Source organism: Thunnus thynnus, chromosome 6 (assembly GCF_963924715.1).
Source record: "Thunnus thynnus chromosome 6, fThuThy2.1, whole genome shotgun sequence".
Lineage (NCBI taxonomy): Eukaryota > Metazoa > Chordata > Actinopteri > Scombriformes > Scombridae > Thunnus > Thunnus thynnus.
In genome coordinates, this window is record NC_089522.1 from 13,879,692 (window position 1) to 13,900,704 (window position 21,013).

General features: G+C 38.4%; 1 protein-coding gene across 1 annotated transcript; it reads right to left on the reverse strand.

Annotated features, from left to right (window-relative positions):
* Positions 1-44: 44 nt before the first annotated feature.
* On the reverse strand, positions 45-20,766 carry sycp2 (synaptonemal complex protein 2). Its single transcript, XM_067591892.1, has 47 exons — positions 20,393-20,766; positions 20,028-20,105; positions 19,788-19,928; positions 19,566-19,699; positions 19,367-19,469; positions 19,250-19,274; positions 18,748-18,833; positions 18,548-18,642; positions 18,404-18,438; positions 18,180-18,322; positions 18,016-18,068; positions 17,670-17,715; positions 17,236-17,340; positions 17,066-17,126; positions 16,622-16,770; positions 16,212-16,286; positions 15,781-15,867; positions 14,932-15,043; positions 14,064-14,212; positions 13,844-13,912; positions 13,399-13,462; positions 13,237-13,282; positions 13,023-13,102; positions 12,441-12,877; positions 11,552-11,679; positions 11,411-11,447; positions 11,263-11,333; positions 11,124-11,169; positions 10,979-11,022; positions 10,804-10,864; positions 10,515-10,680; positions 10,321-10,385; positions 10,043-10,225; positions 9,162-9,335; positions 8,298-8,456; positions 7,537-7,690; positions 6,466-6,770; positions 5,270-5,548; positions 5,050-5,101; positions 4,656-4,784; positions 3,506-3,699; positions 3,108-3,202; positions 2,688-2,787; positions 2,417-2,475; positions 1,156-1,234; positions 784-840; positions 45-550 (listed from the first exon to the last, which is right to left on the reverse strand). The coding sequence occupies exons 2-47, from the start codon at positions 20,049-20,051 to the stop codon at positions 479-481; spliced, it is 5,028 nt and encodes a 1,675-aa protein (XP_067447993.1). The 5' UTR covers positions 20,052-20,105; positions 20,393-20,766; the 3' UTR covers positions 45-478.
* Between the last annotated feature and the right edge of the window lie 247 nt (positions 20,767-21,013).

A 21,013-nucleotide genomic window follows, 5' to 3' on the forward strand; every position in this document is an offset into this window, starting at 1 on the left:
TTTCAATTAAGAATCAAGTTGAAGAGGTAATTAAAAACAATTGATAAAGTTAACATTTTCAATCTTTAGTTTGCCATTTTCAGTTCTTCTCTAACCTACATAAATAAATCAGCAATTTGTATTAAAAAAATTCATAGAGCCAACACAATTAAAGACATGGAAAAAGCTCATTACCTGTACTTACTTTCAAAGAACACTAAAATCAATTGAATTTATTAATCTCATAAAATAATTAATGTAAGAATATTATAACATTTCTCATAAAAATAAACATGTAACAGCAACACATCCAGGTCAGAAAAAAATAAACACATACAGATACTAAAGAAAGATGCTAAAAGCAGAACCTGGAAATCTCAACTTCAAGGAAACAATGTTAATTAAATGTTAATGAAAGTACACAGCAGAGTGTGCATGGTGTGATGTACTACACAACCTTGTTTAGTGTGTAGAGACCTTTAGCAGGACTGTGTTCAACTCAAAACCTGGCTCCATCAGGGAAAAACAAAGCATGCAGACCTCTCTTCACACTCTTCAACTCCCCTTCTTGCTACAAAAGGTACAAAGCATAAAGAAACACTCAAGAATGACACTCCATTTAAAAACTTACACAACACTATATGAGTCATAAATCTTCTCAAGACTGTTGGTATGTACAAGCTTTCACACGAGCATTGTCCTGCTGACAGAGTGAAGGACACCAAATGAAAGAGAGAGAGAACGCCAGCCTAATTGTTTTGGTCTAATCCGTGCTGAAGAGTCATCTGTGTCGTGTCTACTCACCATCTCACCGAGGAGTCTGTCCTGAACTGACTTCATGTCTTTTCTTATCAGGCGCATCTGAAAACATCAGGCAGAGCAGCAGGGTTTTAGGGGTGGTAACACAGAATAAAACACACTCAGAACAAGCAGGGGACAACTTGAGATAAGCAAAACATTATAAAAGCCACTCAGCAAAAAATGACTGAACAGACAGGTTGACAGGCAGAGGTGACGTGTTCTATTTTTAAAAACTGATGAAGTGTGAAGGGATGTTCTTCACTCGAAGCTACCTGAGCTCTGGATTTACACAGCTAATTAGAAGTCTAACACTTGAGCAAAGCAATGAAGCACATAGTAGACGTTAGTTGTGAAGTTTAGGCCTGCGGCTCAGACCTGGGATGTGAATATTCTTTCCTCGTACTCCAAGCTGTGACACACGTTACTCTGGAGAGTTTTCTTCAGGGTCTCGTTTCTGGAGGGAAGGAGAGAGACAGTCATGCAACCGAATGAAGAAGAAGGTGAAGAAGCTGAGTGAACACACAAGGTAAAGGTAAAGGAAAAATGTAAATTATATTTATGTCATTTTAATCTAATTTTAGGTTGCCCTTTTGTAACATCTTGCCAAGCACAACAGATAAAAATGAGCCTTTTAGGCAAACTGGCTAGCTTACAGTTCTTTTTTTCAATAATGAGCTTCGTCTCTGTCAAATAAATACATTTAAAATGAATAATAAAATAAAAAAGGGGGGAACAAGGCAACACTGATGAACATTAAAGGCTCTATTTCTTAAAAGGTGTACTTGTGGAAAAGGATTCCTGGTTTACTTGACACAATTACAATAGCTGTGGAGTTAAAATACTTGATGTGAGTGTTAATTTAATCTTTTATTTGGTCTTTAGAATCAGATTTAGAATCAAACATATATCTAACGGTGTCTGTTAAAGCTGAAAGCCTATCAACTACCTACAGATTTGGGCATTCATGTGACCGCAGTAAGTCAAGATGGAACTGACATGAAGATGACAAAGAACTTAAGACCACTGACAAAATATGGTGAAAGACCTTGCCAGAAAGACAACAGTCACTAAAAGCAATCACACTAAATCTGTGCTGTATGGCAGAGTGGCCAAAAAGAAGCTACAGCTGAAAAAAAGACCCATAAATATGTGTAAAACATATAATAAAAAAAAAAAAGATAGCCACTTATGACGGGATGAATTTGTGTGCTTTATATAAACACAAAAATCTAAATACTTCATTGTCACCCATTTATTTGAAAAAGCCATCGTGACTTTAATATATTTTTGTCATGACTGGGTATACTAATGAGGATGGCCTTTTGCAATCAGAGGGAAATCTTGCTAAACATAAGTGAACTCAGCTTAGTCAAATGAATTGGCCACATGCCTCCAAAAAATAGCTTGTGCTTTTGGGTGCATATCTAGCTTATGATGATATGCCTGAGGAAAAAATGTATTTTTCAGTCAAGCTTTTTAATCCATGTTCCACAGAATAAACAAGAGTGTTATTCAAACGTTTACAGGGTATTTGAGTTTAAGCCTGTGGTAACTGCATTGATCAAAGTGTGGAAGGAAACTTAACAAAATGGTTCTTTCAGCAAACACAAACACACACACTAGGCCTCTTATTCACCTCCTGGTTTCCTGCTCCTGGTAAGAATGGAACGCCATGATCTGCTTTTTCCAGTACATCTGAGAGAACATAGACACACAGATCACATCAACAACACGTCATATTTGATAACAATCGCGTCTGACAGAATACTGTACGGTGAGATTTTAAAATTTTTATTTAATAATACTACTTTCAGCATTCTCCCTCAAATTGTTACAAAATGATAGTGTCTGTGTGAGAGAGCGAGAGGAAATGAAAGAAATACATAGAAAGAGTCAGAGTGACCTACAGTCAGGTCTTTCTCCATGTTTTTCAGTGTAGTGTCATCCTGCTCCAGTTTGTGGATCTCCTCCAAGAGGACCTTCTGTACCTGTTCAAGTCTCTGAGTCCTGTACAGAGGACGGAAAATAAACCAGTGAAGTGGAAATCAAAAATGAAAAGCAAACGAAAAATGTTTTTTTCCCCAGATTGTAGGATGACAAAACACTAGAGCTACAGCCTATTGAACATACTGTACTAACAAGTTTTTGTTTTGTTTTAATTTTTCCTTAAAGGACCACATTGGTAGGCAACCAGCCATCAATCAAAGGTAAAAACTAAGCAGTATTTTTGATGTTAAAAACTTCAAATTTGCACATTAATTTTGTAATTTCTTGTGGAAAAGTTAGCTGTGTGTTTTGATTGCAACACCAACTACATACTAACTGACCTGTATTTGGTAACTTGCATGTTGAGGGAGGAGACATGTTGCTGGACAGTCTTCAAAGACTGCTTGTTGTAAACCTCCATCATCTTAGAACGGTTCTGAATACAAACATATGTAATAGTTAGTGGTTCAGAAAGGCTATCATTTAATAATTTCACAACATATCAGAGGCTCAGAATTAAGAAAAGAGAGTGGACAAGAAATATGAAGTGTCAAGTCTTGAGAAATTACATAAGTCACTGCTTTGTCACACATAACACATTATTTTCAGAGGAGTTAATTGTCCTTTGAACTTCAAAAACAGGGGATCTACATAATGTAGTGTGCCGGTAATACAATCACTGCTGCATATTCTCTTGCCTCACTGGCTATATAAATGTGTGTCATTGTATGTGTCCAACCTGGAACTTGTTCTTCAGCTCAGAGCTGAATTGCTGGCACAGGTTATTTGGGTTTAAGGCCATTTCTGGAAATTCCAGATCCTCATCCATGTCCATGTCTCCCTCTGCCACTTCAGCCTCCCAGTGACTGGAGCTCACCGTGTGGGAAGAAGACATCACTTGGCTCACCTCACCTTCAGTAGACACCTCAGCAACTAAGAATAACAGAGCCACTGATACGTTGGGAGGACAATCTTAAGAGTCAAATTCTGGTTAAAAACCCGGCAATAAATATTATCTAAGGTTGCAAATATTGTTTTCGTATAAAACTGACATCTTCATGGCATGGGTATCCTAAGAAGGCCTGTCATTAAAAAAACAAACATCCACATATTTACATAAAATGTATTTCCCATGTAATTACCCATCTTTAATTCTAAGACAATGTAACCTAATGTAACACACACTGATTAGAGGATAAGATTCCTTTTTAATCTGTTCCTCGCCATGTCACTTGACACTGAATCTAGTCTAGTGAAAACTGGGGAAAAGGGTGCCTGTGCCATGAGTTTCGTCTCTTACAGACTTATTCTTGATATTCTGATATTCCTTCCTCAGTAACTTTGAAAGATCTATCCTTTGGCCTGCTTCTAAACTACTTTGCTCTCCCCAGCTCAGAACTGAGCATGAGGTCTGGTGGCTGAAACAATGAGAAAATTTGCACGTTATCTCACATAGGAGTTATTGAGGTAAAACACTGAAAAGTGGCCATATTTTAATACCTGATACTGCATTTAGGTACATTGGTTCTGTGTTGAATGGCAAATACTATGTAAATAATCTAAGAGCCTTTTTTAATGATTGTAAGTGGAGAAGTAACTTATCACCAAGATGCCTTACATGATCCAGATAACCTTAAATATTAAATAGAAAATTCAAAACAACCGTTATAGGTTTATGAGAACAATGGCACTCATATTGTACTCATGTTGTTAAAAAAATAATTTGGTGATATTCATAATACTTAAGGTGTGTAATGCAAATGTTTTCAGGTTTACATTAGCATTGTGGCTCTGACGTCCCAATAGTTGTTATTTCACCGGGATATTTGGAGATGTGATTACTAACTGAATTTGCCACTATTTCACTATGTACAACTAATATGTCTTACAGGACTTGAACAACTTCCTTGGTCTCATCCGAGGAGAACGCTGCCCTCTCATCTTGCTTTTCTTCCTATCTTCCCTCTCATCTTCCTCAGAGTTACTGGACAAAGAGATGTGGCGCTTGCGACTGGGTCCTGTACCAACAACCACACATTATAATACATTTCCCATAATACAACTGTTCCTTGACAAAGGTGTTTTCATCTAAAACAGATATGCATTTTGATCGCATTAAATGTTTTAGGGAATTTGTACCTATAATGACTATTTGATTAGATGTAATTTTGTTCTGAACTGCAACCTTATTAAGGTGCAGAGGGGACCTTGCTCTGGGGTCAGATTGTAAAAAGTGGGAAATCCAGGACACAAGGACCAAGTTGAACACAAAAGGGCTTTTACCTGAGACATGAAGCTGTGCAGGTTTTAGGTCTCGTTCTGAAGGTGGTGTTTTCTGTCAGAATGGAGAATAATCCATCATTTGTTAGATGGCTACCGCTATTTAAAAATTACAATAACTCATTTACTCATTAATGGTCTTTCGGTGGTCCCATCAGTCCATCCATTTGATCATAATCATAAAATTATGAAATATGAAATATAGGTCGTAAGCCCTTCCTACCTCTGTTTTCTGAGACACTGCCAGGCTAGCAGTAGTGCTGTCCTTAACTCTAATACTGAGTACTGATGACTGGCTCAGTGACACCCGAGACACTGGAGACACTTCATTGAAATCATGATGGCGGCCATGGTTGACGGTGTCTTCAGGGAACGGTGACTGAGGAGGAGAGGGCAGTGACGGCTTGTCCAGCTCATTGAATGTGGACGTCAGCAGGGGACAAGTGGACAGAGACAAAGGAGATCGAGGTGCTGAGAATAGGCGCTGCTGGACTGGACTTGTCTGGAAACAAAATAAAGGAATGGAAGAATGGAGAGGGACAGAAAGTGATGAGAAAATGATGGAAGAAGAAATATGGCAACCCATTTAGTGGTTATCTAATCGCCATGCATGTCATAGATTAGTGACAGTTAATGAAAAAGACATTTTCCACCATACATCAAGAGGCACAGATGGAGAGTTGCCGAACTATTATTTGCCCTGTCTGGAGTTAAATAGGTCATTTCAATCCTGCTACTTAATCATCCAAATCATCATGTGTAATTCCAACATTATCCACATAATTACATGATGTATGATGAATTTCTCAAATGGCCACTTCAGACACATGTTCACCCCTGACAGTGGCTTGATCCCTAATGTTACGCTTAACAATTGTTAGCAGTTGAGAGTTGAACAATTTGACATTCAATATAACCAAATTGCTTAAAGAAAGAACCTCAAAATGGTTGTTGAGGGAGGCAAGTGTTATTTTTTCACTTTCGCTACTCACATTTTCTCAGCAGGTCTGGGAATTTCAAACACTAACGTTCAGGTCACATACCTACTTCCTTAAATTCCAGGTTACTGTCTTTAAAGGCCTGCAGTCATCTAATAACTCACACGTCCTTTCATGTCACTCTAGTGATTCTCACGTGACCGTCAAATGACGTCAATGACTTCCATGTAGTGTAAAGGTGTGTGAATCACTCAAAGATGATAAATACCAGGGAACTCCCTGCCAGCCGTTAGAACTGGATTCTGAGATGAGTTGTTAAACAACTTTAAGATGATGCCAGATGCCACTGACTAACTACAATTCAGGGTAAAAAAAAGAGCATATGGATATGCTACATTAAAAAAGTCTGAACGCAATTCTAACCCCTAACACAGGATCCATGAGACCTACATCATGGAGAAAAAAAAAGGTGCTGTTTTACCTCCGCTGCACTTGGTCCAGTGGGAGGACCGGCTGCAGGGGTTTGACCTCTGGAGGTCGGTGAAGGGAGAGGGGAGAAAGACTGGATGGACTGAGTCTTGGATGTCCTGCGCTTCTTTTCTGCTCCGTAGAACGAGGGCTTGAAGTTTCCTTTACTGCTGACTGTCAAGCGAGGTTTGGGTAGCAGCAGGAATGGCGAGGGGGTGTCCTGGCAGGGGGGGTCGGGGGAGGCAGGGAGTGGGGATCCCCGCGGGGTGAGGAGAGGGGAGATGGTCAAAGCCAAGGTTGGGGCTGACCTCTCAGCAGCTGTGAAGATCCAAAATAAGCACAGATGTTCAAACAGCTGGCCTCAGAAGTTGAACACAGAATAGAAGGTCAATATATACATGCTTTTCTACATATCAATTTACAGTTAAGAGGTTGGAGAGCAATAGGGTCATTTATATAACAGTTTAAAAACTTGAAAATGCATCTTGTGCAAACGTAGATTCACACACAGAACGTTCTACATGTTTACAAGGGTAAATACAAGATATCTGATGACTGAGCAGGTTAAGTAAATGCTTTTCATACAATTGGTACAAAAATTTGGGTTTTAGGGGAAGACTATTCTTTTGTACATATGTCCATTTCAGATTTGACAAATTCAAAAGTGATGAGTTATTTTTCTGAACAAGGCTTCACTTTACCGGCCAAAATTACAAAATGACAGTCTGCCTGTGGAGTGTCACCAAACTGCAACATATTAACAATTAAATAATAAAACCACTTGTTGTCCATAGTCAAATTTTTAAGTGTAAAGTTATAGATAATACACTTCACTACAGAAAGTCAGTGAAAACGAAACACTATCTACGATTTATTACAGCAGAATCCAAGCAAAGGCAATGTATGTCAATGATGGGAAACAGTTTCAGCAACCAAGCCAACCAGTGTCAAAAGGGCTATTAAGTAATACATGTGGCCCCTGTGATGTATTCATAAACCATTTGATTCACCATGAAACAAGTCAGAGAAGTCAAATGACTGTTATCTAACTGATGCGGATGTGCGGCTTTCCACAGAGTCTTACATCTCATCCTCTCGATAAAAGGAGGAGACGGAGAGAAAGACGCCTGGCGGGCAGCCCAGGACTCCTCCAATGCATTCTTCTGTTCTTGAGCAGGGATGACATTTGTCTTATTTAACTTTGTAGTTTCTTGAAGAACATTCTCTGGCCTCTGCTGCTGAAAAACAGAGTGTTTCTGTTATGTATGATGTTTAACAAGTGCTAAATCCACTCAGGCTCACAACATGCATGTGCATGTTCCAGATCCTGGTTCATTCCCAGCTCAATACAGCTTAATGCCCAGCTCTGTCTGTTAGCTGTCATCTTAATATTTTAACATCTTTTGATGAGAAATTATATATATTATATTGTATCTATGAATGGCATTATTTTGCACAAACCAACAAAATCACTTTTCCATTCATTTTATTAAGATTATGTATATTCTTTCATCTGTTTTAACACGCCTGCTTACACATCTGCTTAGTAAGTTTCATGCGAAGAGCCAATAGTGCTCATTTTCATTCTCTGTCCATGTTTTGTAAATGTATAAACTGCCAAGATCTGCTGAAATGTACATCTGTAAGTTGTCTGATGAGGTGAGAATTCTTTTATTATTGTCTATATAACTTTTTCTGCAGAATTTAACTAGTATTTTCCAAATTGGACTGTTAACAGTCAATAATCACAATAAACAAATATCATAAGGTGTGCTTAATTCACATAGTGTAATGCTTTCCAAAAGGTGATGACTGGAATGACCTAAATAGAAAACTGGCTCCCACCTTGAGACCAGATGGCTTTTTAAAATCTGACTGGTTGTTGCGGTCCGGTCTCCTATAGGTATCTACGGTTTGCTCAGAGGAGGTATTTTTTCTCTTCTTTACCTCTGGAACCTGTTGACAGGTCTTCTCACTTTTCCCCTGCTGGCCTACAAAATATTTCTGTTGGCAGGCAAAGCAAAAAGGAATGCAACAATCAACTATTAATACAACTCTGATGTTAAAATGACTCAGTGAGGACATTGAAACATTATGCCATTCTGTATTCACACTGCAAATAAAATAACCAGCATTCTTATAGATTGTACAGAGCTCAGTACTGCACTGACTGGCTAGAGAAAAAATGCCTGTGGTTGAACTTTCACAGTCGTTGTCTGCCAAAAGCTATTTTAATTTTCACCCCTTGTTTTCCTGCCAATGTGATTCTTTTCAACAGCTCTAACAAAACCTTATGATGCTGGATAAACAACCACATCCATATGTGGAGTTCACTGCAAGCTCTGACATAGTGATATGGACATTTTTGGTTGATTTTTGATGGATTCTAACTGATGAATAAGCCCTAGCTACTTTTCTTTGTTTGTTACTTAATTAAAACATTATGAATGTCCATACTAAAGTAACATAAAATAAATGTTTTGCCTTTTTGGACAGTTGTAGTTTAACAACCCCACAAACACATGCAAACAGAGCCTTCTGCTGCTGACTATCAGTCAGAATAGAGCAAGTTGGTCACTAAGTTGATCACTGTATGAGAATGTTGTGATATATGTTGGATATGATACATGTTTTATGATGTACTCAGATGACCAGATGTTTTATGGCATGATCGATAATTACATTACATATAAACTCAATGGCCCCTACCTTGGAAATTGGTGGCTGCTCTGACACAGATTCGGACTCTGACTGGCTGCTATGATGGCTGCTCTCCGGCTTCATATGGCTCTTGGTTGGTTGTTTACTGCCAGTCTTTTTCTTCCTCACCTGAGCAGTATCATGGGTTTTCTCAGTTTTTTCCAGCTGATCAGTGGAGGAGTACTATTATTGGGGGACAGAGAAAGGATGATTTTGGTCAACTGAAACAGTACTATAATCAACTACTGTTATTTTAAAATTAGAGTAGTCAACTGTGTGTGCTCCCAATAGCATGGAGTGACTCCCACAAGTGTTTTTGCTCTTGTGTAGTAGGGCTGCAGAGTCTAGCCAATCCAAATTTTGATGTATGACTTGATTAAAACGGATGCTTGACATCAAGCAAGCATCTTCAGGTACTTGTCTTTCAATCTACCATTCACTTGTTCAAGAGAAAATTTATTTTAAATGAATATTGTTGCTCAAGTGCTTCTCAAGTACTATCAAAATATTGACACAATTGGCTTCACATTTGCTGTGAGCAATTAATTATGTGTAAGAATGAGAGATCAAGATATGTGTATGTGTGGGGAGGACTGGCACTCTGTCAAAACAAGGCCTCCTTTGACATCATGTTTGTACTTTACTCACTCTACTGTGACTGTGTAACAAGCTATGCAACACTGCATGAATGATCATTATTTCTGACCAAATATCATTATTTGTTTTACTGTTTGGACATAACGTCTTCCCCGTTGTCAGGCTGACTTTGACCACACTGGTCTGTAGCATTACTTTAATCAACAAAACACCAAAAAGCTAATTGGTATGGGCAGATTCACAGTACGTATTAATAAACTTTTTACAAAACAAGAAATAGGGAAGTCTCTTGCCTTGGGAGCCAGACGCTTCTCTGATTCTGACTGGCTGTCATCAGTGTCCGGCTCTCTGTAGCTCTTGGCTATGGCGGCTGCAGCTCTCTGGGACCTCCTGCCTGCTGCATGTTGTCTGCCGGGTGCTGCTGCTGGCTTCACTGACTTTGGCTGCTCTGCTGCTTTCTTCACATCAAGCTTTTTCTGATTAAACAGCAGTGACACACTGTGGCTGACTGGGATATTGTATCACAGGCTTATAGCATATTTACCACAAAAAACCACAAATACTGCCTTACCTTATTGGGTCTGGTATTGCCCTTTACAGGTTTTGGAGAGGGCGGGGGTAAATCTGGGGATTCATCTGCCATGAAGGAACGCACATACTGTTTATGGAAAAACTAATTTACTCAAATCATTACATCAACATTGAATCGCAATGTGATGAATTTAAAATTGTGAGCAGCATAATTTTGTGGTTTAAATAGCCTACACGAAGTATGAGGTGACAGAGCTTTAGGCTTGACGGGCACCGGCCTGGAGTATTTGGTAACTTTGGGTTTGGGTTTCCTACTTGACTCCCTCAACCAGCTGACCTCTGTCACGTTATAGTCTGTGTCTGTGTCACTGAACAGGTGCTTCTTCACATACCTCTTTTCCTACAACAAACAAAGTGACAGAACAGAGAGAAATATCTATATCTATATATGTAGACACACACAGAGTCTCTACAACCTCCAACATTTTAATACCTATAATATAATACTATGATGAAAATATACTTTTGCCACAGGTTGTCCTGTCTTGGTTGTGGTGAGGGATATTGAGGAGTCATGGATCTCACTGCCAAACAACATGGGTAATAACAAATTAGACAGATTTTAGTACAAAATCTTGACAAATGGTTGTGTTTCAACAGTAATATTTCTTGATGGTCCACAGGCCAGTCAGACCTACCTGCTCCATATGGCAGAGGTGTTAGTGAAGGTTTTGTCCTTTCCCTAAAGAGCAATAAAAACAGACTTAAAACACTACAGTGGTATACCGAGTACTCAGGTGTAACACATTCAAAGATATAAATTAACAAAGAGTTAATATTTACCCCAATACTCAATGGGGCATCAATGTTGAATGCAAAAATATCTTGTCTGTACAAAAGAGAAAAGGCATTACATTCATCCTAAATGCACTGAAATGTTAAAATGTTCCTCAAATCTTTTAGCTTAATTATACAATATTACCTCTGCCTCGTAGACTTTGTTGTGGTTTTGCTATGAGATTTCATTAAGCTCACAGATCCAAAGTCTTCTCTCTATAGCAGACAGAGATCATCTTAAGTAAATCAAGTTAAAGTTACTTCTCACTATAAATCAAGTAATGATCGCTTACTTTAGCAGTTGGTTGCCAGTTCATATTAAAGATCGGCCTATTACAAAAACACAAACAGTCAATGAGTGGCACAGTTCCAGCATTGATATTTGTTCATTTACCAATTTATTACATAATGTAGCCTACAATCATCATGTTTACCTGTTGACAAATGAAGGAATCCAGCATTGAGGGATATTTTCTGCTGTAGGTTTTGATGTGGATTGGGTGTTAATCTCATAACGGCTAGAGATGAGCTTCACCATGCTGTCTGCAGCCTCTGCATCTCTCTGAATGGATAGAGTAGAAGAAGTGACTATCCCAATAAAGATGCTATTACAACATTAAGAGCCTCAGAATGGACATTAAGCTGCTTGGATTGGCAATAACTAATGGTGAAGGAGACACTGTGCATCAGCCAACTTTTAGCTTAAACCAGTTTCAGTAAACAGGACAACTGAGGCAGGATTTGGAAAGATGAGATCTGGAGCATACAGCCAAAGAGCTACTTATTAAAAGCTCTTACTATAACCATGTGCTCCAGATCTCATATTTCCAAATCTTGCAATTCTGATTTTTGGCCACTTGGGGGCAGTGAAAACAAATGTGCTTATGTACACATCCAGCAGTTCTGGAGCAACATCATCATTCATTTTCATTCAGTTTTTTTAGCACTGTTTTTGGTCCCTATCAAGTCCTAAGGGAAATATCTGGTTCTTTAGCTGCTAAATGCTCCACCAGCAAGTTTCTAATTGTGTCTGTTTGCCATTCAGTGCTGAGCAGTGTAGTGTACAGTAGGTTCTCTGAAAACAGCTGCCTGCTACAGCCAAAAACGATGGTATGAAAGTGAACCAAAACAGTGAAGACAGCTTAACAATGAGCTGAAACTCCCTCTAAACCTCCATGGACCCGAGGGAGCTGCAGAGTTGGGTGATAATTCTCTGTAGGTTCATCACTACCAATGAGGCTTCCACATTACAATTTGTCATTTAATACATTGTTATTATAAAGATATCAAGTATATCCACTTTAAAGCTTATGGAGCTCATACCTTCTCTTTCCTTGAGAGGCCACTGTTAGTTTTAACCTTCACATTTGGTGTTCTCTCCTGCAGAGCTTTGGTTGTGGAGGCCTTAACTGGAGCTTTGACTGCATCAGCATCTGCCTCTAGTGACATCCGGCCTTTGCTCTTCCTTTTGGCCAGGCCATTTCCCCGGGCCTGCTGCTCTTTGGAAGTATACAATGTGGAACCACACCGGTCTGCAGAGCTTCTGCCTTTAGAGTCCTCTCTGATATCACACATTTTTCTGTGAACTGCAGCTGGCTCCTGAGGTGCAGGATTTTGGTTCCTCTCATTGAGGACCTCTTGCAGGCGCTGGGTGAGTTTGATATGGAGTTCCTTTTGTTTGATTGGGCCTGAGCCTGGAACAGACAATCTCTGGGCAGAAGCTGGGCGTTCTGGCTGTTGTGCCAAACTTGAAGGGGAATCTACAGAGAAAAAAGAAGAATTCATTTTAAAAGTTTGGTGACATTTCTTATTTAACTACCTAGTTTTTATTACAAGCTTTTTATCTGCACAACATTCAGTGAAGTCCTAGAAACAGTGAAGATATTTTAGGGCTTCTTTGCTCACCAGTTCTTGGCAGAGAATTCATTTTCTGTGTAGGCATCATTAACATTTCAGAAATTGACAGTTTGCTCCACTTAGAAGATCTACAAATTTAACACATAAGCATATTTAGATATACAGTATATGTACACAGTACACACAACACTACCAATCAGAGGAAGGCTACTCTGATGACAGAAGATTTGCAAACAGTATGGAGTTTCTTTACAGTGCTTACATGTTTCTCTCAGTTCTGGGTTGCGTGTCAGGCACAAAACCATTCTCTGTAAGTAAAAAGATCAGTGATGGGTTTAAAGGTCTCTGAAGAATAACAGTGTAGCTGTATTTCTGGGCTACAATAAAGTCAAAGTCAGTGTAGCAATACAATACAATACAATACCCAGAGACTGTTCTTCTCCCTGTCCAGCTAGAACCATATCTACTGCTCTTGTCACTGGTATGTTCTGTAGGATAAGCACAGAGACAACAAATGCAAATGCATAGCATATTTTGTGCAATATACCTTTCCTTCCACTGTATTAAAAAAAAAAATACATACAAGAGTGTCAGGAGAAATGATTTGCGTGACAGCTGGAAGAGAAATCCTGTTTGGTGAGATGGTAGGGAACAATAGTCTCAAACATTACCTGGGTCTGGGGTCATCAGAATCATCTTAATAGCCAATACATGTAATTACTGAGAAGAGTCAAAAGCAATACCTCTGTGTTCATAGTTCAAGTGTATCATAGCCCCATATAGTGAAAACTGTTCAGAAATATGGTGCAAAAGCAGGGAACTCATCCTAGTGTAATGTTATTACAAACATAATAATTTGATGATTATACCTTTTTGTGTTTACCGACTGTATTCTTGACGGCCTGTTTGGAAGCTGTGCTCTGTTGAGACAAGTCAGACTGAGACAGAAACCATTAAATAAAAGTGATGTCAGATTTTGGGCTTGCTGTTTAGTGACCACTAAGCGCTTAAAACAGTGTTTAGTATTTTGAACAATTACACATCCTATGTAGTATGTTAAGTGCAGTATATATTCAGTATGTGTCATACCTGCTCTATCATGCCGCCTGCTTTTGTGCTGCCAGGTGTTGTGCCATGACTGCAGGTCTTAGCAGATGTCCTTAGTTCTCCCAAATAAACTTTGCTCTGCCTATCACATGAATGAACCATCTCCAGAGATGGTTTCCCTTTACCCAGGGCTGGAGTGTCAAAGAGGGAGAAAAGAGCTGTGATATAGTTAACAGTTAAATCTACATGCTTTGCTTTAATTCATATTCACCCACATTAGGAAAATAAGACAAACTAAACTAAATTGTCTAAAATGATTTGGGCAACAATATGGCAGAAGTGAATGTGAATATAACAACTATCATGATAAATGTTAAACAGACATGCTGTTAAGGATGGATTTGTCAATTGGAGACATATTAACTCATGTACACACTATCATAACTAAATCCCTAAAGACTCTCAACTATGCAATTCTCTCTACTTTATTTGTCAACAAAGCAACAAAGTAAAAATACATTTATTGTAATGTAACCAGTTTATTTATCTCACTAGACGTGACTCTGTTTCCTCCCAAACTACAGGGCCCTGTTATGCAAAAAAAAAACAAACAAACCAAACTTTTTGGGGGAAAAGTTCAGTAATGTAATCAGAAACATTTAATCCAAAGTGTTTTGTAAAGCAGATTTAATGCAAAATAATTATTTGCAAAACCTCATATTTTGCAAAGAATAGACATGCAGTGCAAACATATATGTGAATCCTTTGCAAAAAAGCTCAATCTTAATAACTGTTTTAGTGCATTTTTAATTCAATTTATTTCAAGGAACCGATGATACTATAGAGGCAAAATACAATTATACTGGAACTGGTGTGACAGCTCCTCTTGACAATTTATAGTGTCACCTACTTGATGACATGACAGCAGACAGGGAACTGGCACGATGCACACTTCCTCCTGCACTGCTGCTGCTGATGAAGGTGGTGGACTCTGAAATCCTCATCTTGGCTGGGGTCTGGATCTGGATGGACAAGCAGAATGGCTGGGTCTGTGAATCTATTGTATGGCCTCCTACAATGGTCAATTTAACTTTTATACTCAAAAAATATTCTTATATGTCATTCGTACAACATTAAGTTAATAGCACATGATCACCTTCAAATAGAAATATAAAAATTCAGCAGTCGAAAGGGATTCAGTGTCTTGACAAATACTGGTCAGCAAACCTTGACCCTGATACAGTTAGTTCCTTTGCTCTTCTTGACTTAAGTGTTGCAATTAATGAAATAACCAAATTTGTACCTACAATTTGTGTGATGGCAAAAATGGTAGTTACAAATTTGATTTATCATATTATACTTCACAATCTTAACTGAGGTCAATTAAAAGGAGTTTGGCCTCTTAGTCCTCTTAATCATCTTTAATCCTCTTTCTCTCAAAGACTCCATCGTTTGGTGTTACGTATGTACTGTAATGTTACATTTAATAATTTTGTACAAAAATAGTGTCATAACTGGACAAAACCACCGTTCTGTGTTCAAGTTATTGAATGAACTAATCACAAAACGTTTAATATATTAAGTATATATTGACTGGATTAGCATTATTACTATTGTAACCACAAAAATCCCAAAAATCTGGAGAGCCAGGTTATGTATGTTCCTTTGGAACTGAAACCACTGTCATCAACAAAACTATGTGTATATTACACTTAACTGCTACATATTTGATTGACTATGCAATACAAAACTCTTTCACCTGTACAGGTGCAGGCAGGGCAGGTAAAACGTAGGGGGCAGTATTTTTCTCACTTTCACCAAGGGACACCTGGCTTTCTGGAACAACCTGTGTGGAGGGATGCGTGCAGTAAAAAACACCTCAAAGCTATAATGCCGGTTTGCATTTATGACAGATTTTCAAATTGTTCAAAGCACTTCTGATACAATAATATCACATTAATATAAACCTCATTTCCGCAGCCAAACACAAACCATATTTTTTTGTCTGTGGTCATGTAACTTACACCTTGTATTCTGATCATTTCCAAACCTAACTGCTGCCATTCCCCTCTGTAAATGGGCACCTGCCCCAACTGTCACCAGTTTAATAAATTTTGGTATTTGAAATAACCACACTGGTCACATCATAGCTGTATACTGAGAGCCTTGTGTTGACACACCACTGTTTACCTGGGAGTTGTTCTCCTCCATTAAAATTTTGACTGTAGTCTTCACTACAGATGTGCTGGTCTTTCCTACAAAGCCCTAACAGGGAGAGATGCTTGTTAATGCAAATCGCTAATTTAATTATAATCACACTTAAGACTTAGAGCCAAAGCAAGAATGTGGCAGTTTCAACTTATGCAAGCTAGTAAATGTTTAATAACAATGAACTGCTATGATTGAAAAAAAACAAACCAAGTGTAAATGTAATATATTTTTTTACTGGTTGCCAAGTTCTTCTCAATACCACTATTTTACCTCTGAAATTCTCTGAAACTTAATAGTCATGTATACTGGTTTAACAAGAAAACAGAATAAATATCACTGTTAGCATTATGCCCAATAAGGATGGAGTGAATAAGCAACAGCCTCTCTACTTTGTTTTTGCTATGTCCATAGACGGTACGAGCAGCCTGCAGGATGTCCAGGGAGGAGCTGAAGTAGATGGTAAGACTTGATCCTTCCACTGCACCCACGACCACCACCTCTGACAAGTTTAACTGCAAGACTCGCCTCTTGCCCTTCTCTGGAGATACAGAACACTCTATATCAGTGTTACACATGCACACATACATGTGAGCGATCCTTAAAAGTCATACATAGCACACATACAAAAGTTAAAAAAAAAAAAAATCAATCACACGCATATCAAAAGTGGATATTACAGTATTTTTATGAAGACTGTTTAACCTGTCATGCTCTTTCACCGATTAAAAGGCAAAAATACACTACACATAATTTTGTTGACTGTGAGGGTCAAATTTGCAGCTAAATGGCTAAGAGAGTAAATACTAATACAGTGGTCTTTGTGCTTTGATTACCTGTAACACTGTAGCTTTGGACTTCATTCTCATGTATACATATCGTTTCCCACTGGCCCTCCTACATTAAGGGGAAACCACTGTATGTTAGACTCTGATGTACATGCTGTTGGCTATGTAAATGTAAATTTAAAAAGAACTTTATGAATTGACTATTAATCTAGAGGTACCTGTGCCTCTTCATCAGCCAAAGTGAAGTAAAAGGAGATGCTGTGGCTGCCAAGGTTGAAATCAATCCAGAATTCTTCCAGCTTCTCATCAGCGGGCATCAGCAGCTGACAACATAACCAATCAATCAATCAATTTTTATTTATATAGCACCATATCACAACAAAAGTCATCTCAAGGCACTTTTCACATAGAGCAGGTCAAGACCGTACTCTTTACGGTAATCCTTTCAACACACCTACTAATGCACTTAGAGGAGTACATTGTGGATTGTAACATTCAGCTTACATGCAAACTAGGTTAACACTTGAATGAATTATATCAAGACAAAGGCTTCCTGATCATTTCTGTATAACTGCCTTGAATGTGCTGTCAGACTCAGATTCAGTGTTTTTTTCCCCATTTTTATAACCATAGAAATCATGTTTCTACTGACCTCATGCTTGTCAAGATAAGCCTCCAAACAAGGGTAGGAATACACTCTACAATACAGAGAGGACATTTCTGTTCAGTTATGTGCATCTGTTGTTGAGTCAGCTAGGATTTGTCATATCAAAGACCCAAATATAGCGATTTAATGAAAAGACAATATTGAAAATCCCTTGGCAAAGAATTATATCACTGTTTATTTTGCGAGTATGTTATTGCGCAATTATGATCATAATTGTTACTCTTATTCATTCTTTCATTGTGCTTGAGTAAACAGTGTGAAACAGTTAAATAGAAAGATTGCTCTTTTGAATGGCAAGCTTTGTGTTGTGACCCCTGAAGTTCCTGTGTACCTCCTCCTGTCTCCCTGCATCCCATTCACCAAGTTCAGAAACTTGCGACAATCCTGAAATCAGACACATTTACATGAAATTCTACATAACTGTGATACTGTTGTAATATTATTACAGTATATTATCATTGTAGTGCAACAAAATGGTAAATTGCATGTTTTTACAGTCTCAAACTCAGAATCGCGGATCTTGACAAAGGCACTGGCCACATGCTGCATGCTGAACCAACGATCCGCCAACTCCTTCCTCTGCTCAGGACTCGCCATTCTGCACAATGCCTCCATCAGGGCTGTCTGCAGGTCGTAATCTGACACAAACAGACTGTTTTGTACATTTTTGTGTCTTAATATGGTTCTGGGTGAAATTGTATTATTTATAAAAAATGTACCTCCGCCCTCCAATATCTGACCAGCCAGCTTGATCCTGTATAAATATGATGAACAAGCAAGAATTGAGAGAATTCACGAATGTGTTGATACTGTAAATAATAAGTAATATTGATCTTCACTATGAGGAAACTAGCATGACATACATGATATCTGAGGTCTCCTGTGATGTTCGGATCTTCCTCTCTTTCTTAAGCTCCATTGGGATTTTGTCCAGAATTACGTTAAATTTACGAATCGCCTATGAGATATTATGAGATTAATAGAGGTTAATTTGTGAGTCAACACCCGCCTGACAGCTTTTATTGCTATTCCAAAAAAATTAGATACTAAAACTATCTCAAACCTCTTTTTGTATAAGGATGTAGATTCTGGGGTCTACTACCAACTGACCAACAGGATACAGGAAGGACTCAGTAATTTCATACGTTCCTGTAAAAAGCATAGAGGCCACACTATGAACTGAGACAAAGTTTTTTCTTATAAACTATACTGAGCTTCATCATGAAAGTGCTGAAACCAAGAAACTCATCTTCACTATCTTCAATTTAAATCTGTGACTATGACCTCTCACTCTGTAAGGGACACAATTTCTTCAAAACAATGTAAAGAATGTCAAAAAGTGGTATAGCAAGATCAACATTACAAATGTTGACACTAGTTGAGGAGAAATTACCACTCTCCCTGTCAATGGAATAAAGAGATTCAAGTAATGCTGTGTTTTTAAGATTACACTGATTGCAAGATGGTAGTTTTAATTTCCAGTTGGGTCCTAACAAGAGCTAATTGAAGACGAAACACTCATACTAAGGATGGACTACACATAAAACAAGAAATGTACAGCATACCCTTTTTGCATGCTTCATGAACCACCTGTAACACAGAGGAAAGAAAAAAAAGTTTTTACATTATGAAATGAGTGGTACAAAGTTTTAAATGTGTTTTACTGTTGGACATTAGCTCACCATTAAGGCTTCAAAGAAGTCCTCAGAAAGGTTGAACAAGGTCTCATCCCACTGTGGGCCGCGCTGGATCCACAGTTGCCGGCATTTCTCAAACCACTGTACCATGTGTACAAAACCAGGTTCAGTCAACAACTGACTAAGTATATTTACTTATACAATAATCACACACGGTATGTCCATGTGAATTAGATCTATACTTATCTTTTTGATCAAGCCTTGAGCTATTATTTCTGACAGCCCTTGACCACCACCAGGTACTTTCAAATATTTCCCACACTTGTAGATGATGGCGAGACCCAAACTGGCTGATTTGAAATCTTTTTGGTCCAAACTCTGCATAAACAATAAAGATATGGTTTCATTAAACCTCAACATCACAGAGACCTTGGCATATTAGTGGGTGTGCTATGCTACATCTTACCCTGCAGATAAGTTTATCCAATTTTATGAGAAACTGTTTGGAACATTTTACAGGGGTCCCTTCATACATGTCCCTTTGCAAGAATACATCCAGTGCTTGGACGTCCCCACTCTTGAACACCTCATCAATGACTTTCTCCAACTGCACATGAAAATGATTCGTTAAAATGTATTTTTCACTCTTGCTTAAACATATATTACAGTAAAGTTAGGCTCAGCTGTTAAAAGTTTGCATTCCCACCTGTGTGTCCTGACTCGGTGCCATTCTTCCTTCCGAGAAAGATCCCTTTATGCGTTACTGCCACTCAGGCTCTGCTGTCTTCAAAATGATCGTGTAACGTTACGTGAATTTCAAATCAAACAACCGGCCTATTAAACAATCTGAACGCTAACCACATCCCCAAAACAAACAAGAATTAACTTCATGAATAGGTGAAAGTTAACACATTTGTGTTCTGTTTGTTATGTCAAGCCATCTAGCAAAAGCCATGTTCAGTTGACGTTACACTTAAGTTAGCTACGGACTAACGTTAATGTTAGTTAAGTGGGAGGGACTTCAGTTGGGTGGTAGGCGTTATCTGTCAAAATGACATAAGTTAAACCTACCTTAAATGCTTTATGTTGTCTTGCACATGAGGTCAAACTATTTCTAGAAAACTTATGTTTGACATCTAACTTAGTCCATTATGTGACCTCATTCGTGGGGAGTAAGATACCTGCTGTTCATGTTAGCTACCGTTAAATTTACTGTCGCTTACTAGCTAATTTCCGACCATAATTTATTGCGGTTTGACCGAAAAAAAACCCCGAAAAACTAGTTTGACCTACCACTGAATGAGTAAAATAGTTCGGGATACAATATCAGATTTGAGTAATCTTATGATTTAGCGTTACTTACTCTGAAGTCAAACAACGCCCTCACACGACATTAACAATAACTGTCACCCGTTTTTCTGACAGTTTTAAAATGACCCAGTGCAGAGCGCGCGAATTCTTTGAGTTCATCGCGCGTGCGCAAGACAGCCCCCTAACATCCACACTGATCTGTTCCTCTAGTTTCTTTAAGGACCAATTCAACAATCTTTCTGAAAAGTTAAACACGTCTCTCGAGTTGTCGGTCCATATTTAAAGCTGAATTGGTTTATACAACTGTATAAGATAGTACAGTTTTTCAGAGAGTCTAATTAAGGGAGGTATAGTCTAGTGGAAGATACATTGCTTTCTTCT

What these genes read in the sequence shown, in the direction of transcription:
- sycp2 (XM_067591892.1), bottom strand. Translation starts at nt 20,051, where the DNA reads ATGGCACCGAGTCAGGACACACAG. An exon ending in CCAAAGCTACAGTGTTACAG is followed by an intron (nt 16,771 to 17,065) that starts GTAATCAAAGCA and finishes CTGTATCTCCAG; the next exon opens with AGAAGGGCAAGAGGCGAGTC. An exon ending in CAGGAGCAGGAAACCAGGAG is followed by an intron (nt 1,235 to 2,416) that starts GTGAATAAGAGG and finishes CCTTCCCTCCAG; the next exon opens with AAACGAGACCCTGAAGAAAA.